General features: G+C 37.1%; 1 protein-coding gene across 33 annotated transcripts in view; it reads right to left on the reverse strand.

Annotated features, from left to right (window-relative positions):
• Positions 1-18,369, reverse strand: part of LOC141402858 (uncharacterized) — a 67,624-nt gene that overhangs the window by 47,524 nt on the left and 1,731 nt on the right. For 3 of the 33 annotated variants that reach the window (XM_073984892.1, XM_073984906.1, XM_073984914.1), the window contains exons 2-3: positions 17,868-18,365; positions 16,974-17,723 (exon numbers count right to left, since the gene is read on the reverse strand). In XM_073984892.1, the coding sequence (XP_073840993.1) occupies positions 16,974-17,699 (726 nt within the window). In that variant the 5' untranslated portion in view covers positions 17,700-17,723; positions 17,868-18,365. Of the gene's footprint in view, positions 1-16,973; positions 17,729-17,867; positions 18,366-18,369 lie in introns of all 33 variants that reach the window. The other 30 variants (XM_073984894.1, XM_073984917.1, XM_073984907.1 and 27 more) reach the window with 17 other exon arrangements.

The raw sequence follows: 18,369 nt of genomic DNA on the forward strand, positions 1-18,369 counted from the left end.
ACGGACCTAACGAAGCTTCATTTCTTGCAGAAAGGGTCTATAGAAGCACTCTTTCCTGCAGAAAGAGACTAGAGCACGCTTTCATTCAGAAATGGTCTATAGAAGCACCCTTCCGTCCAGAAAGTGTCTATGAAAGCATCCTTTTTTAAGCAGAAAGGATCTATAGAAGTACCCTTTCTTTCGGAAAGGGTCTATAGAAGCACCCATTCTTTCAGATAGGTTCTATAAAAGCAACCTTTCTTTCAGAAAGGGTTTAAAGAAGCACACTTTCTTTCAGAAAGGTTCTATAGAAGCACACTTTCTTTCAGAAACGGTCTATAGAAGCACACATTCGTCAGAAAGTGTCTATAGATGCACCCATTCTTTCAGAAAAGCCCTATGGAAGCACCCTTTCTTTCAGAAAGGGTCCATAGAAGCACCCTCTGTTACAGGTAGTGTCCATAGAAGCACCCTCTGTTACAGGTAGTGTCCATAGAAGCACCCTTTCTTTCAGAAACGGTCTATAGAAGCACCCTTTCTTTCAGAAACGGTCTATAGAAGCACCCTTTCTTTCAGAAACGGTCTATAGAAGCACCCTTTCTTTCAGAAACGGTCTATAGAAGCACCCTTTCTTTCAGAAACGGTCTATAGAAGCACCCTTTCTTTCAGAAACGGTCTATAGAAGCACCCTTTCTTTCAGAAACGGTCTATAGAAGCACCCTTTCTTTCAGAAACGGTCTATAGAAGCACCCTTTCTTTCAAAAAGGGTCTATAGAAGCACCCATTCTTTCAGAAAGGTTCCATAGAAGCACCCTCTGTTACAGATAGTGTCCATAGAAGCACCCTCTGTTACAGGTAGTGTCCATAGAAGCACCCTCTGTTACAGGTAGTGTCTATAGAAGCAACCTTTCTTTCAGAAACGGTCTATAAAAGCAGACATTCGTCAGAAAGTGTCTATAGATGCACCCATTCTTTCAGAAAAGGCCTATAGAAGCACCCATTCTTTCAGAAAAGCCCTATAGAAGCACCCTTTGTTTCAGAAAGGGTCCATAGAAGCACCCTCTGTTACAGGTAGTGTCCATAGAAGCACCCTTTCTTTCAGAAACGGTCTATAGAAGCACCCTTTCTTTCAGAAACGGCCTATAGAAGCACCCTTTCTTTCAAAAAGGGTCTATAGAAGCACCCTTTCTTTCAGAAACGGTCTATAGAGCACCCTTTCTTTCAGAAAAGGCCTATAGAAGCACCCTTTCTTTTAGAAAGGGTCTATAGAAGCACCCTTTCTTTTAGAAAGGGTCTATAGAAGAACCCTTTTTCAGAAAGGCTCTATTGAAGTACCTTTTCTTTCAGAAAGGGTCTATAGAAGCACTCTTTCCTGCAGAAAGGGTCTATAGAAGCACTCCTTCCTGCAGAAAGGGTCTATAGAAGCACTCCTTCCTGCAGAAAGGGACTAACGAAGCTTCATTTCTTGCAGAAAGTATATATAGAAGCACCTTTTCTTTCAGAAAGTATATATAGAAGCACCCTTTCTTTCAGAAAGGCTCTATAGAAGCACCCTTTTTTCAGAAAGGCTCTATTGAAGTACCTTTTCTTTCAGAAAGGCTCTATAGAAGCACCCTTTCTTTCAGAAATGCTCCATAGAAGCACCCTTTCTTTCAGAAAGGCTCTATAGAAGAACCCTTTTTCAGAAAGGCTCTATTGAAGTACCTTTTCTTTCAGAAAGGCTCTATAGAAGCACCCTTTCGTTCAGAAAGGGTCTATGGAAGCATCATTTCTTTCAGAAAGGGACTATAGAAGCACCCTTTCTTTCGTGCAGAAAGGGTCTATAGAAGCACCCTTTCTTTCGTGCAGAAAGGGTCTATAGAAGCACCCTTTCTTTCGTGCAGAAAGGGTCTATAGAAGCACCCTTTATTTCGTGCAGAAAGGGTCTATAGAAGCACCCTTTCTTTCGTGCAGAAAGGGTCTATAGAAGCACCCTTTCTTTCGTGCAGAAAGGGTCTATAGAAGCACCCTTTCTTTCAGAAAGGGTCTATAGAAGCACCCTCTCTTTCAGAAAAGGTCTATAGAAGCACCCTTTCATTCAGAAAGGCTCTATAGAAGCATCATCATTTCTTTCAGAATGGGTCTATAAAAACACCCTTTTATTCAAAAAGGGTCTTAAGAAGCTCCCTTACGTTCAGAAAGTGTCTATAGAAATACCCTTTCTTTCCTGCAGAAAGGATCTTAGAAGCACGCTTTCTTTCGTGCAGAAAGGACCAATAGAAGCACCCTTTCTTGCAGAAAGGGCCCTACGAAGCTTCATTTCATACAGAAAGGGTCTATATAAGCACCCTTTCCTGGAGAAAAGGACTAACGAAGCTTCATTTCTTGCAGAAAGGGTCTACAGAAGCACCTTTCTTGCAGAAAGGGTCTATAGAAGCAACATTTTTCAGAAAGGGTCTATAGAAGAACCCCCGTTTTGAGAAAGAGTCTATTGAAGTCTCTTGCCGAAAGTATCTATAGAGCATGTAGAAGCGCCCTCTCTATAGCATGGTTCGGCATTCAACAACAAAAATTTAAGCAAACACTGTTGTCATTGTGTGATTGTAGGGGTAAAATTGTGTGAGTGAATAGAGAAACTCTCTTTGCTTTCTCGCGATTAAAGGGGAAAGAGGATAGTAGCATAAAGTATCTATAGAAGTACCTCCAACTCCATATTTTGGACAATCATGAAAGTTTCCCTCGGAATTTTCCTCACGGAAAATAATTTTAAAAAGTGAGTTTTTTTAAAATCGGTATTTTGAAAAGCTAAAAACCACCAGAGTCACTTAATTATGGAATGTTCTCGCCAATTCGACAAAAATATTCTCTTCTTGGACATAAATATGGAAATAAACAATTGTGAAATTGTGGAAAGAAAACAAATTCCCTACGGAATTTTTATTCATGATTGCCCTGATTGTCGGAAACGGAATTCATCCAAACATACTTGAGATCGTCATGGACCATAAATTCAAGAGCTATTCTTGATTGTAGGAGAGGTCTGCAGGATATACACGATATCGTCAAGCTATGTTGGCTTCCGGGTCACAGCAACATCATGGGAAACGAGGTAGCAGATGAACTGGCTCGAGGTGGCTCTAGGTCTATCGACTTATCAGTTCATGAAACCGTCCGGCCACCGATGTGCCACTACATCGGCAAACTTCGGGAGATCTTCAATGAGAAAGCACATCAAAGATGGCTATTGGAACCTGGTTGTGGGGTATCCAATGCAATCTGGCCTGTGGTTTCTCGTCGAAGAACGGCTTCCCTCCTCTCACTTGATAAGTTAGGGATGGAAATCTCGGTGGGACATATAATAGGTCACTGCAGAGTGAGGTCCCTAACTTCAAAATGGGACGACAGTGGCATTGACTACTGCAGACTATGTGAAGATGCGGAGGAGATAGAGACTGTCGAACATCTGCTTTGTTGGTGTCCCATGTTGCAAACAAGGAGATACCGTACACTAGGCAGATATGAGATAGACACTCTGACCTTCCTGTCTAACATAGATCCCACACGGTGTGCCTTAACAAATTTAAATGGAAGGTGCTTACACCTCGGAAGATTTTGCTGATTCTGAAACTACAATGCTCGTAGATGAGAAATATCAAGAAAAAAAATCGACGGAGGGATTTTAAAATAAATCGCGATTTAAGTTCACATCTTTAGGGGTTCTTAAGGTTTTCACGATTTTGCTTGGAAACCGCGAGTTCTATGTAAATGGGTCTAAAGAAAATGTTGTAGCAGAGAAAATTCTCCACAAGATTGGCCTTTAAGATATTTTCCTAGGTTTTACCGTTTTAGAGATATAGAAGTTCAAATTGAGACAATGCACTGACTGTATCGTCTCCTTATAAAACAATGTCATTACTGCAATTTCCCAAACTAAACTTATATATCTTGAAAATGGTACAACCTAGGAAGAAATAAATCATCCAATCTTGTAGAGAATTTTTACAGCTTCAACATTTTCTTTAGTCCCATTTTCATATGACTTGCGGTTTTCAAGCAAAATCGTGAAGATTTAAGATAAAAACCTAAAAATTTGAATTGAACCTCTATATCTCAAAAACGGTAAAACCTACGAAAATATGATAAAGGTCAATCTTGTGGAGAATTTTCACAGCTACAACATTTTCCATAGACTCATTTCGATGCGGCTTGCGGTTTCCAAGCAAAATCGTGAAAACCTAAAAAAAACCCTAAAATTGTGAATTTTGATCGCGATTTATTTAAAAATACCTCCGGCGATTTTTTCTGTTTTTTTTTTTTATTTTTCTTATCTTGAACATTGCTGTTTCAGAATCCGCAAAAACATCACTTGTGCAAGCGGTTTCCATTAAAAGTTAGTTAAGGGGCACTGTGCATAATATTGTTTTATAAGGGGACGATACAGTCAGTGCATTGTCCCAATTTGAACTTCCATATCTCAAAAACGGTAAAACCTACGAAAATATCATAAAGGCCAATCTTGTGGAGAATTTTCTCTGCTACAACATTTTCTTTAGACCCATTTACATAGAACTCCAAGTAAAATCGTGAAAACCTTAAGAACCCCTAAAAATGGAACTTAAATCGCGATTTATTTTAAAATCCCTCCGGCGATTTTTTTTGTTTCTTGATATTTCTCATCTACGAGCATTGTAGTTTCAGAATCAGCAAAAACTTCCGAGGTGTAAGCACCTTCCATTTAAATTTGTTAAGGCACACCGTGCCCATCGTCCTACTCAACTTTGCCAGACATCTAGCATGGCTTGGCAAAGGTCCTTAACAACCCTTAATAATCAGACTCTTCACTCTTCCAGATAATTCCTTGGCGTCAATCTCTACTCACCATCATTTCATCATCTCTATCCTATCATCCTCATCTCATCAAGCTGCATCAACACTCTATCATCTCTTTCATCTTAAATCATCTCAACATCTTTATATCATCATCTGTTTAAGAGAGTGAGATTCATTTGACTTATATGCAAAGTAACTGACAATTCAAAGGCTGCATTCATATAGTTTGAGTTTTTTTCATTTGTAATTCGAATTTTTCCATTTGTGTTTTGAATTTGTCTGTTTATAATTCGATTTATTTTATTCGTAATTTGTAATTCGATTTACAAATATAAAAATTCAAACTAAAAGTGGAAAAATTCGAATTACAAATGGAAAAATTAGAATTACAAATGAAAAACTTAAATTAAATTATTTATAAATTATTAAATGTAAAAATAAAAATTAAATTATAAATAAAATAATTCTAATTTCAAATTGAATTCTCTCTCAAATTACAAATGGAATAACTCGAAATTCAATCAAAATGTTCAAATGTGAAATGAAATGAAGTAATCAAATTACAACTGAAATTTTTCGAATTAAATGGTTTAGTACAGTGAACTAGGAACTAGATTACCCAACTCTAGCGAAAATATGAATAGTCCTTCAGGGAATTTTGCACTATCTCCACATCGCCCTAAAGTATGCAATAGAAAAATATGATGCCGATAGCTGTTCTAAAGCTACATCTTAACCAAGTTTGTGATCTTTTCTTTTCAAATAATTTATCCGTTACTACAAATACATACATACAAATATCACTACATAGGTACATTAAAATATTGTGTAAGACTTCAAGCGTATGAAAGAGAAATGATGTTCAATGTATGTATATCAATCTGGGTTTAATAGTTATGGATGGGGGGTGTATGGGGTAATAGCCGTTGGTTGTCTGCTTAGTTAGATATTTGAAAATGGTGAAAAGGGTCGTAAAATCTTGAGAATGTTTTTTTCTATAGAAAGTAAATCCTAAGTGAGTAAACATAACATTATTTCTATAAAAAATCACAGTTCCTGAAGAAAATATCTTTTCTTATAGAAGAGATATTTTTTCAGTTTCAAAGAATGTAATCCTTTCTATAGAAAAAATATTTTTTCGAGAACAGTAAAGTTTGCAATATGTATTATTATATGTAAAATAAAAATCTTGACCAATGACAATACTATGGTACTCAAAACAAATATAATGCACATAGTATATGCATATGTACATGTGTGTGTGTATGTGTGAAATGCATGTATATATAGAATTTATGCATTAAATACGCACTCATACATGGACAAATATGAATGTATGCATTTTATTACATATTCGTATATCCCTTTTTCAACATTTTGTCTGCTGTCACTTCTTTTGTCGGTTTTGTCCTAGCTATGTACGTGTGTTAGTTAAGTTGTTATTACTATTTACTGTCTACTCTATATAAAATAAAACACATGCATATGTATGTATGTATGTATGTATGTACATAAATACATTTGTACATTATACATATGTGAATTACATACATAAATACATATAAATATTCATTGAAAATGCTGCTGACACAACAACAACAAATGACATTGTCGCCTGTTTTGAGGTACAATATTATTGTTGTTGTTATTGGTGATGTTTGCCGATTCTATTGCTGCAGTTGCTGCTCCTCTGCCGCTTGCTATTGTTGTCTGTCTGGCTTGAAGTTGTTATCAAATGCTATTCAGAGAAGGTACATTTTATCTATTTCGGGGGGAAACAAACGAGAAAACAAAATGCAAATTTGACATGGGATTGAATTTGTCATAGGACAGGGCAGGACGTGAATGGTTTACAGCAGAGTTTTGAATATGCATCTGGTACCTTGCTTGTACTCTAGATAAGAAATATACATACATAATTATATTGAAGATCTCGAAGAGAAATGCGAGATTGGATGGTAGTGAATTCCTGGAAAAAGTAAAAATTAAGAATTTCCATGCTCTTCATACCAATTAAAATGCAATTTCTCTATAAATTGTTTATCCTGCTGGGCTACAAGACATTTTTAATAGCGATTTCCAAAATAAATTACAATATAACCCATCATTAATCTTGTTTTCTAATCAACAATTCAAATGTTAAGATATTCACCACAGAAAAGTTCGATGATAAAGACGCTGATAAAGAAATACTTGGATCTTCGCCTAGGCAGTGATTTATTGAGTTTCATTAGAAATTGATAAGGGTTTCGTATAGAAAATGTTATCCGGATAAGGTTTTCTTATAGAAAATGTTATCCGGATAAGGTTTTCGTATAGAAGATGTTATCCGGATAAGGTTTTCGTATAGAAAATATTATCCGGATAAGGTTTTCGTATAGAATATGTTATCCGGATAAGGTTTTCGTATAGAAAATATTATCCGGATAAGGTTTTCGTATAGAAAATTTTATTCGGATAAGGTTTTCGTATAGAAAATGTTATCCGGATAAGGTTTTCGTATAGAAAATGTTATCCGGATAAGGTTTTCGTATAGAAAATGTTATCCGGATAAGGTTTTAGTATAAAAAATGTTATCCGGATAAGGTTTTCGTATAGAAAATGTTATCCGGATACGGTTTTCGTATAGAATATGTTATCCGGATAAGGTTTTCGTATAGAAAATGTTATCCAGGTAAGGTTTTCGTATAGAAAATGTTATCCGGATAAGGTTTTCGTATAGAAAATGTTATTCGGATAAGGTTTTCGTATAGAAATTGTTATTCGGATAAGGTTTTCGTATAGAAAATGTTATCCGGATCAGGTTTTCGTTTAGAAAATATTATCCGGATAAGGTTTTCGTATAGAAAATGTTAGCCGGATAAGGTTTTCGTATAGAAAATGTTATCCGGATAAGGTTTTAGTATAAAAAATGTTACCCGGATAAGGTTTTCGTATAGAAAATGTTATCCGGATAAGGTTTTCGTATAGAAAATGTTATCCGGATAAGGTTTTCGTATAGAAAATGTTATCCGGATAAGGTTTTCGTATAGAAAATGTTATCCGGATAAGGTTTTCGTATAGAAAATGTTATCCGGATAAGGTTTTCGTATAGAAAATGTTATCCGGATAAGGTTTTCGTATAGAAAATGTTATCCGGATAAGGTTTTCGTATAGAAAATGTTATCCGGATAAGGTTTTCGTATAGAAAATGTTATCCGGATAAGGTTTTCGTATAGAAAATGTTATCCGGATACGGTTTTCGTATAGAAAATGTTATCCGGATACGGTTTTCGTATAGAAAATGTTATCCGGATACGGTTTTCGTATAGAAAATGTTATCCGGATACGGTTTTCGTATAGAAAATGTTATCCGGGTAAGGTTTTCGTATAGCAAATGTTATCCGGATAAGGTTTTCGTATAGAAAATGTTATTCGGATAAGGTTTTCGTATAGAAAATGTTATTCGGATAAGGTTTTCGTATAGAAAATGTTATCCGGATCAGGTTTTCGTTTAGAAAATATTATCCGGGTAAGGTTTTCTTATAGAAAATGTTATCCGGATAAGGTTTTCGTATAGAAGATGTTATCCGGATAAGGTTTTCGTATAGAAAATGTTATCCGGATAAGGTTTTCTTATAGAAAATGTTATCCGGATAAGGTTTTCGTATAAAATATGTCATCCGGATAAGGTTTTCGTATAGAAAATATTATCCGGATAAGGTTTTCGTATAGAATATGTTATCCGGATAAGGTTTTCGTATAGAACATGTTATCCGGATAAGGTTTTCTTATAGAAAATTTTATCCGGATAAGGTTTTCGTATAGAATATGTTATCCGGATAAGATTTTCGTATAGAAAATTTTATCCGGATAAGGTTTTCGTATATAAAATGTTATCCGGATAAGGTTTTCGTATAGAAAATTTTATTCGGATAAGGTTTTCGTATAGAAAATGGTATCCGGATAAGGTTTTCGTATAGAAAATGTTATCCGGATAAGGTTTTCGTATAGAAAATGTTATTCGGATAAGGTTTTCGTATAGAAAATGTTATCCGGATCAGGTTTTCGTTTAGAAAATATTATCCGGATCAGGTTTTCGTTTAGAAAATATTATCCGGATACGGTTTTCACATAAAAAATGTTATCCGGATAAGGTTTTCGTATAGAAAATGTTAGCCGGATAAGGTTTTCGTATAGAAAATGTTATCCGGATAAGGTTTTAGTATAAAAAATGTTATCCGGATAAGGTTTTCGTATAGAAAATGTTATCCGGATAAGGTTTTCGTATAGAAAATGTTATCCCGATAAGGTTTTTGTATACAAAATGTTATCCGGATAAGGTTTTCGTATAGAAAATGTTATCCGGATAAGGTTTTCGTATAGAAAATGTCATCCGGATAAGGTTTTCGTATAGAAAATGTTATTCGGATAAGGTTTTCGTATAGAAAATATTATCCGGATCAGGTTTTCTTGTAGAATATATTATCCGGATAAGGTTTTCGTATAGCAAATGTTATCCGGATAAGGTTTTCGTATAGAAAATGTTATCCGGATAAGGTTGACGTATAGAAAATGTTATCCGGATAAGGTTGACGTATAGAAAATGTTATCCGGATAAGGTTGACGTATAGAAAATGTTATCCGGATAAGGTTTTCGTATAGAAAATGTTATCCGGATAAGGTTTTCGTATAGAAAATGTTATCCGGATAAGGTTTTCGTATAGAAAATGTTATCCGGATAAGGTTGACGTATAGAAAATGTTATCCAGATAAGGTTTTCCTATAGAAAATGTTATCCGGATTAGGTTTTCGTATAGAAAATGTTATCCGGATTAGGTTTTCGTATAGAAAATAAGGTTTTCACATAGAAATTGTTATCCGAAAATGGGTTTCTTACAGAAAATGTTATCCGGATAAGGTTTTCGTATAGATTTTTGATGGAAAATGTTATCCGGATAGTGGTTTCTCATAGAAAATGTTATCCGGATAAGGTTTTCGTAAGAATTTATTATCCGGATAAGGTTTTCTTACAGAAAATTTTATGCGGAAAAATTTTCTTATGGTATTTTTTTTTTTTTTTAAACTACAAAATCGAAATAGAAAATGTTATCCGGAAATGGTTTTCTTACAGAAAATTTTATCCGGATAAGGTTTTCGTATAGATTTTTGGTGGAAAATGTTATCCGAATAGTGGTTTCTCATAGAAAATGTTATCCGGATAAGGGTTTCTTAGAGAAAAAATTATCCGGATAAGGTTCCTTACAGAAAATTTATGCGGAAACATTTTCTTATGGTATTTTTTTTTAGAAGATTACAAAATCGAAATAACTGGGGCAATCTTCGGGATATCTGGAATCATCTGAACTAAGCGCTTCGGATGGTTTCTGCCAGCTGGAATAAAACGCTTAGCTGATTTGAGAACTATTATCCTGAATATTTTGTCAGCCTTTCAATGAAGAAGAACACCAGGAGTAATGATCAATTTTATTTTGACTGGTTTGACAAATGGATGCTTTCGGTTAATTGAATATCCTTGAAGAATTTTAACCATCCACAAAGTTATATGGGTTCCCCGAAGAATGAATAAACTGTCGATACCTTAATTGCTTCCAAACAAACCCTATCCAATCTCTGGAAATTCATTTCCATTTTGTAATGCAGTTTAGAGAAAATTGCAATTTATATTGGTTCCCTAAAGAAATGGGACAACATTGGCAAATTTGGTATTATTTCGCCCCAAACAACCACTAAACCGAGTGGCATGAGTTCTATGTCTTGAAAGGTTCCTTAAGAACTGATATTGCTTGTGCTTAGGACAAACACAAAAAGGAAGAAAAACAAAGCGAATGCAATTAGTTTTACTGTAAGGAAAACAAGGAAAACATTCATGTCTTGTGTCTTTTACAATGCAACCAGGCAAGCAGGCAGCCAGTCAACCAACCATCCAGTCATTCAGTTAGCCAGGCAACGAGATTAATATGAAAATACATGTGAATGCTATATGTTAAAGTGTGTGGCTGGGATACACACATTCATATGTATAATAACGAACAACCAGAATGATTCCCCAACAACGCACCATTCCATTCATCCACAATACGTTCGAGTCTATAACAGGGACTACACACACATACACACGGAACATATAAATTGTAACCGTTTGTTCGATAGTGCAGGATGAAAAGCAAAGTAATGTGTGGCCGCTTTTTTTTTATATTTTGTGGATGTGCCTCTGCCCTTCCCGACTGCTATGCTATTCTGCCAAAAGAACGAGAATACAAAAGTAAACAAGAAGGGCAAAAAGGGGGAGAATTTGGAGTGGAAAAAAGAGATCCTAAGACAAATGTGTGTTACCAAATACGTACGATACGGCAGCACCAGCAACCATCGCCTGTAATGTGTGTATGTTTGCTGTCACATATGTGCGTTTGTATAGAAAACAAAAGCGGGGGAGAAGTGCAAAGTATTAGGGATGCTCACAGTAATAACATACACACAATAAAACAAAAATGAGAAACAAACATTTGTAATGATTACTACACACAACACAACCTACCAATGAACACTGACGAACGAACGAACAATCCCTAAAAGAGAGATGGGAAGAAGAATGAATGAATATCCACCTTTTTCAATAGGGAGTTTTTGGGAAAGGTTGATTCGAAAAGTAACAAAAACAAACAAGGATTGTTACTAAAAGTAGTTTAGAATAAAACTTAAAGAAATATTAAATTAGATTTTTTATAAAAAAACTGAAAAAAAAAACACTTTACGAAGTTTGAGGTTGTTCCAAGGACACACCGTATTTGTACAGTAGAACCTCGATAGTTCTTAAATCAAGGGACCGGTAGTTTATACGAAAAGTTTTATGCTAAAACTGACTAGGAATTAGCATTTCCTTCATACAAAACTTTCTAACGTTTCGTAAAAATATGGACTTTTGGGGGAGGCAGGGAAGACTATAGTTTCTGATATTGTATACCCAAGTGTCAATTGAAGTTGATCGATGTTGGAACAGATAATTTTATTAGAATACTTTTACGCGGAAGAATTAAATAATAACTTCTGTACAATAGGTTATTAGCACCTAACAATATTTAATTAGTAACTTTTAGACCCGAACAATAAAAAAATCGTTTTGTCGACAACTAAATATCCTGAATGATGCGAACGACAAGTCTAATGACATTCACAATGTAAGCGATAAGATTTCCGATCATTCAGCCACCATCAATAACTTCTTCGGAAATCGGAATCATACATTATCCCCAACTACGTCATGTGTTTCACTTTTCACTTCATGGACACGAGGGGAAGACCTAAAGCTTGAAAAATCCATCGGTTATAGGTGCGTACGCACAATTATCTAAATATACTGGGAATAGTCTTCGAAAATCTTCTTAATTTCTCGTAACAAGTTACTTCCCTTCTCTGACTACGCAAATCAGAGATCAGAGTTACTGTAGGGGTCAATAGTTGTCATTGCAGTATTAGATCTATGGCAAATAAGTGGGAGGACTACAACATTTAATACTGCAGGCTATGGTAGGTTGTGGAAGAGACTGAAACAATCGAGCACCTCTTCTAACTGTGTCCTAGACTGGCAGTCAAAAGACGCAGGCATGAGATAATCAGCGCGATCATGAATGTTCACTACCCGTGAGTTTTGTCTCACTGCCGTTGCAACTGAAAGGAACTTGAAAGAAACCCACGAGGAGTTTTTATTCATGATCGGGCTGAATATCCCTTTCTTATTTTCCTCCATAGACCCCACACGTTATTAACTCATTATAGGAGCCTTAAGAGGCAATGGGGCGGATTATCCTAGACTCAGCCAGTTCAATTAACCCCTTTTTTTCCCCCGTGAGTTTTGTTTCCATGCCGTTGCAACTGAAAGGAACTTGAAAGAAACCCCACGGGGAGTTTATATTCATGATCGGGTTGAGTATCTCTCACTTATTTTCCTCCATAGACCCCGCAGCGTTGTTAACTTATTATAGGAGCCTTAAGTGGCAATGGGGCGGATTATCCTAGACTCAGACAGTTCAATTAACCCTCATTTTCTTCCCTACTTTTTCCTAATCATGAATGTTAACTCCCCGTGAGTTTTGTGTCACTGTCGTTGCAACTGAAAGGAACTTGAAAGAAACCCCACGGGGAGTTTATATTCATGATCGGGTTGAGTATCTCTCACTTATTTTTCTCCATAGACCCTGCAGCGTTATTAACTTATTAAAGAAACCTTAAGTGGCAATGGGGCGGATTATCCTAGACTCAGCCAGTTCAATTGACCCCCTTTTTCTTCCCTACTTTTTGCTACACCTACTCTCCTCTTTCATACATTCCCTACCCTACCCTTTCTATTCTCTTATTAACTTATTATATGAGCCTTAAGTGGCAATGGGGCAGATTATCCTAGATTCAGCCAGTTCAATTAACCCCCTTTTTTTCCCTACTTTTTGCTACACCTACTCTCCTCCTTCATACATTCCCTATACTACCCTTTCTATTATCAGGATGAATTCAATGTCAACAATCAATCTGCGCATCCTATAACCTTACCAGAAAGTGAAAACAAGAAAAAAATTCTTCAAAGCTCTAGCAAGCACCTCCTGGGGCTGTGATAAGGAAATATTGGTTGCGGCGTAAGAACCCAGCAAACCAATCGTACCGACTTCGTAACGAAATCGGAACAAAATGTCGGACGTATCGTCCGAAATCGTAACGATATCTTAACGAAAGTTGTATGAAGTGGTTGACATAATTTCGGAACAAAATGTCGCAGCGACATCGGATCGATTTCGGTCCGATTTCGTAACGAAATCTAAAGAAAATCCTTAAGAAATTCGGAAAGGAAATTTCTATCCGACATTCGTTCCGAAATCTGAACGAAATCGGTACAAAATCTGAACTATTTCCTCTCCGAAAAATCGTTTAGAAATCGGAACGAAATCTGAACGACTTTGCTTCCGAAATTGTTCAGACGTGTCGGACATCAGACATTTGGTTTGCTGGGAAGTCATCGGCCGTTCCTTGCTTAAGTATGCAGCTCCAGTGTGGAGGGCTTCCATTCTTAGCGACAAACAAGAGACAAATTTGCAACAAACCAAAATTACGCCTTCCGAATTGCAACGGATTGTGTCCAAATGTGCTCAGTGTGGATCACCTTCAAGAGTATGTGTAGCTGATTAAACCAGTTAGTGTTGTCATCAACAGGTGGTCTCCCAAGCCATAATCAACTAAAGATGTCATAAAGTCTTTAATCATCATCTTCCTCCAATTGCGGAAAGTGTTGTGCGGCAAGTTCCCAGACAAACACGTTGCAATCTAGAACTGGCAATCTATCGTTAGTCGGACTACCGATTTGATGCCTGTAGCAAAGTTTTGTTTATATCGAACGCAAAAGCAATTACGTTTGAAAATAATTCTCGACAGATAACATAAATAACTTGTTCTTTTAACCGACCTAACCTTTGTTTTACTACAGCACACAAAACGATAGTCGTTCTATCCATAGTTTGCTAGTTTTATTCTTAATTCCTATAGGAAACTTATTTTACGTGGTACCCTAAGCAGGTGGCCTTTCTGCCTTCAAAGCCCTCGCGATTGTTCGCATTTGTTTAATTGCCCATCTAAACAAATTCTATGTCCCCAAAACCCTCACGATACGACACCTAGAGAAATCTTATATGGCTGAAATACCCAGGAAATCTTGCCCTGTCTAAATTGCGCTGAAAAATGTAATGTTGTCTGATCGAGAATTGGACCAGGTCATAAGTGTAGATGGGGGCATGCTTACAATTGCACAACGATTGCGACCAGTCTCACCCTATGACTGTATAAAAAACGCCAAAGGCAGCGGTGGACCTAATTGTCCTATAAACAGATCCTTAAGTAAGAAGTTTTGGAAGCTTACAGCGTAAATTTTTAGGCCATTGTGATATGATAAGAGGGGCCACCAGTGTAGTAGGCGAATATAATTTCCACCAAGAGAATTGCAACAGGTTGCCTAATCATGTCTTCAGTGGACCATCTTCATGAGGAGACAAAGATTCGTCCAGTACAGCAACACAATGGCATGCTTTCGATGCAGTACTTGCTCGGGTGTTACCGCAAGAGCCCATCCATGCATGTCAGAAAGGATCTTCGGAACAAATTGATTATATGAACAGCTGGCAGAAAAATATGAAATATTTACCACAGGTAGATCTTCTCGTTCTTATTACAAAAATATAAAGTTCTTCCCGAGATATGGGCCTTTCAAGTTCCGGAAATGTCCAAGTTTACAAATTCGTCATTTTTGAACGGACAATATGGGTACCATTTTAAAGCTTGCGGATACACTATCAGGGGATTAAAGACCTTCTCCGTGGACAGATGCAAATCTCGGGCACTGAAACAAAATGTTCTTTTGAATTTTTATTCTTTTTCAAGTAAACAAGGTAATTTTCGGAACTTCAGAGGCCCATATCTCGGGAAGTATAGACTTCCTCCCAAAAAGCTTTATATTTTTGTAATCAGGACGAGAAGATGAGATCAACACGATCCGAGAAGAGACCTTAAGGTGGATCTATGCGCAAAACTGTTAATATTTTCGTGGAGCAGTAGGTACCGGAAGGAATGAATGGGTCGACATAGTCAATTTGGAAGTAATTTCTATCGAAAGTCATTTTAGTGCCCATCAGCGAACCAACTAAAAGCTTACCGTGAGATATCTTGTAGCTTTCGGGCCATTATGTTAGGAAATATGGCCTTTTACCACGTGTGGCCATTGCCAGAAGCACTACATTCGCCGAAATGATCCTCGTACATCCCTTAACTGCACTTAAGGAAAAAAGTCTAAGGATATATCCTAAATATGGACTAATATCAGTCAATCCTTTCAATAGTTATCGAGCGCACGAGCCTTATTAGTTCGCCAACATTTGATTTTTCTAGAGATTTCAAGTCATTATGTTAGGAAGTATGAGTTTGCCGAGCAAAAAAAATGTCATTGTAAGGTCTACCCCTTCGCTGAAAATTTCAAAATGATTCTCGAACAGCCTTAAGCGATCTTTGATGAGGGAGAGAAATAGTCCGTTATTCAAAATTCGGACCAATGATCATTGAAAGTATGGACTAGACCACAAAATGTTATGATAATGGGTTCACCACCATAATATCAACCTTTGATAAAACATTCAGAACGATCCTCGGACACCCCTTTATTGTTTGGGGAGAGGTACCAAACCAAAGTGGTCCGCGAGGAACCGTAGACCTGTTTCTCAAACCTATCCGTTTTGTTATATTACTCAAAAGTGTGGGTACTTGCAAAAGCAGACAAGACGCTGGATTATATATCCCCAGTTCGAATTCAAGACCCTTTTTAATTGCGGGTATTTTCTTAGAGGTACCTATGTGTTTTTTTATATACTTCAGTTGTGCTACGATTTTTTGTTCTTCCAGAAAAAGTCTTGCGGATCATTCTTAAATAAGAATCGGTCGTTATTCTTTAAAAAAAAAAGCATTCTGCCTACACGAATACCTTCCTGGATACAATTTTTTGTTATAGCTACGACGTGGGAAACATAGGTAGGATATACTTCTCATAATGAGACCTGCCGTATACTTTTATGTTATGCTCGTAAATACGTCCAAAAACATGACGGTTTAAAGAGTTTTTTATAGTTGACGTAGCTAGAAAATTTTGCTAGCCTATGACGACGCGTCTACCTTTCTACCTCCAAAGCCTTCACGTTACTCCGCATTTGTTTTTCCACGCCGAAGGCTGATAATTTTCACCTATATAAAAAATTCTGATAAAATTGTTCGTGGGTGATCATACGTTTTTTGGGGACCACAAGCCCGTCGTTTACGATTTCAAAAACGATTCGAAACCTAGCCTTAATCTAAGCTTAAAATATTGCAAACTTTACTGTTCATCTAGGGGATGGATAGCAGCAGACATTGATGAAGGTTGGGTATGTGTCCCTAATGAAATGTATGCAGCATGTGTTTGAGGGGTCAGGCGAAATTTAAAGAATCGTCTGTAAATGCCTAATTTTAGATGGCAAGTGAACGCAGAACGAACTCCGCAGAGAGATCACCTTCGTAGGTGGTGGTCTCCCTCACAAATTCGCAACGAAATAAAAACAAACATAAATAGGTATGACACTTGTGTGATAGATATATATACGACTGACTCTCTACATACTACTACTCACCACCTTTTCCGCAGCTAAATTTAACTGTTGCTGATGTTGCTGTTGGGCAGCCGCAGCAGCAGCCGCCGCCGCGGCTTGCTGTTGTTGTTGCTGTTGGGCTGCCGCTTGCTGTTGTTGCTGCTGCTGTTGTTGTTGGGCTTGTTGCTGTTGTTGTTGCTGCTGCTGTTGCTGTTGTTGTTGCATTGCCAAAAATGTATTTGATATCATTGATGGTGAATTCCAACTTAACGTTGTTGGTGTTATTGTTGAGGTTGTGGGTGATGGTGAGGCACCACTTGATGATGAATTTTCACCATAATAGTTTGTGGCCGCCGCTGCATTATTAACAGCAGCCGCTGCCGCTGAGGATACCGCCGCAATGGCAGCTTGATTTTGGAATGAGGTTAATTGTTTATCCAATGTGGCGGGTATTTGCAATTGTCGATGTGGTGTATTAACAGCCGACGAGGCATAGTGGGCAGGTTTTGGTTGTACAGCACTGGCGGCGGCAGCATGATGATAGATTTGTTGAAAAACTGGATTATAGCCGCTAATGGGTGAGGGTGATACAAAACTGCCGCCACCAGCCGCTATATTAGCGGCAATATTTGTATGTGCCTGTAAAAGCAGTGACTGGGCACTTGAGGCCAAGTGTGGATGTTGGAAATCATCGGCAGAACCACTGCTACCGCCCGCAGGCACTATCCGATTATAAGCATATGGCCAGGGACTCGAATTTGGGTCCATGGTGACTCACTCACACACTGATGGCTGCACTTGATGAACAAACAACAACAAAACAAAAACACAAATTAAGATCGGGTATTTTGGTATTTTCCAACATCATCATCGTTATTGACAACAATATTCACAGCTCTGCTTTCTTAATTACATAAAATGCTCTGTGATACTTACCTAAACGTTGGCTTAGCTGCTGCTATCCAATGATTCTCCACTATTTTGTTGTCTACAAACCAAAATATAACTCCACATTCAAATCCGCGAAAAATATTTAAGGTTTTTTCACAAGAAAAACCTGTGCGCCGTCTTTGATTGCTATTTTTTTCTTCTATCAACTTTTTTGACGTTTTCTCTTGTCTTCGCGTAATTGTCCACCTCTATTTTTTTCTTTCTTTTTTTGTTATTTTGGGGTTCTTTCCCAGCTAGCATTTGGAAGTGACTTACTCACTTCCTCTACCAAAAGTAATCGCTTTCTGAACTTCTTTTCTATAAAAGAGCGATACTTTATCATTTTACAATAACAAATGTATTACTGTTCAAATTAGATCGATCTGCAAGAACTACCTAGTGTCACAGAAGAAGATGAAAATTCTGCATTTGATTGTTTACACAAGCAATTTACATTGTTTTACTATTTCTTCTCGTGAGAGAGATAAGGTGAGAGTTTTACAGCTAC

This window comes from Musca autumnalis, unplaced genomic scaffold, assembly GCF_047663935.1.
Source record: "Musca autumnalis isolate F117 unplaced genomic scaffold, ASM4766393v1 scaffold_4, whole genome shotgun sequence".
Taxonomy (NCBI): domain Eukaryota; kingdom Metazoa; phylum Arthropoda; class Insecta; order Diptera; family Muscidae; genus Musca; species Musca autumnalis.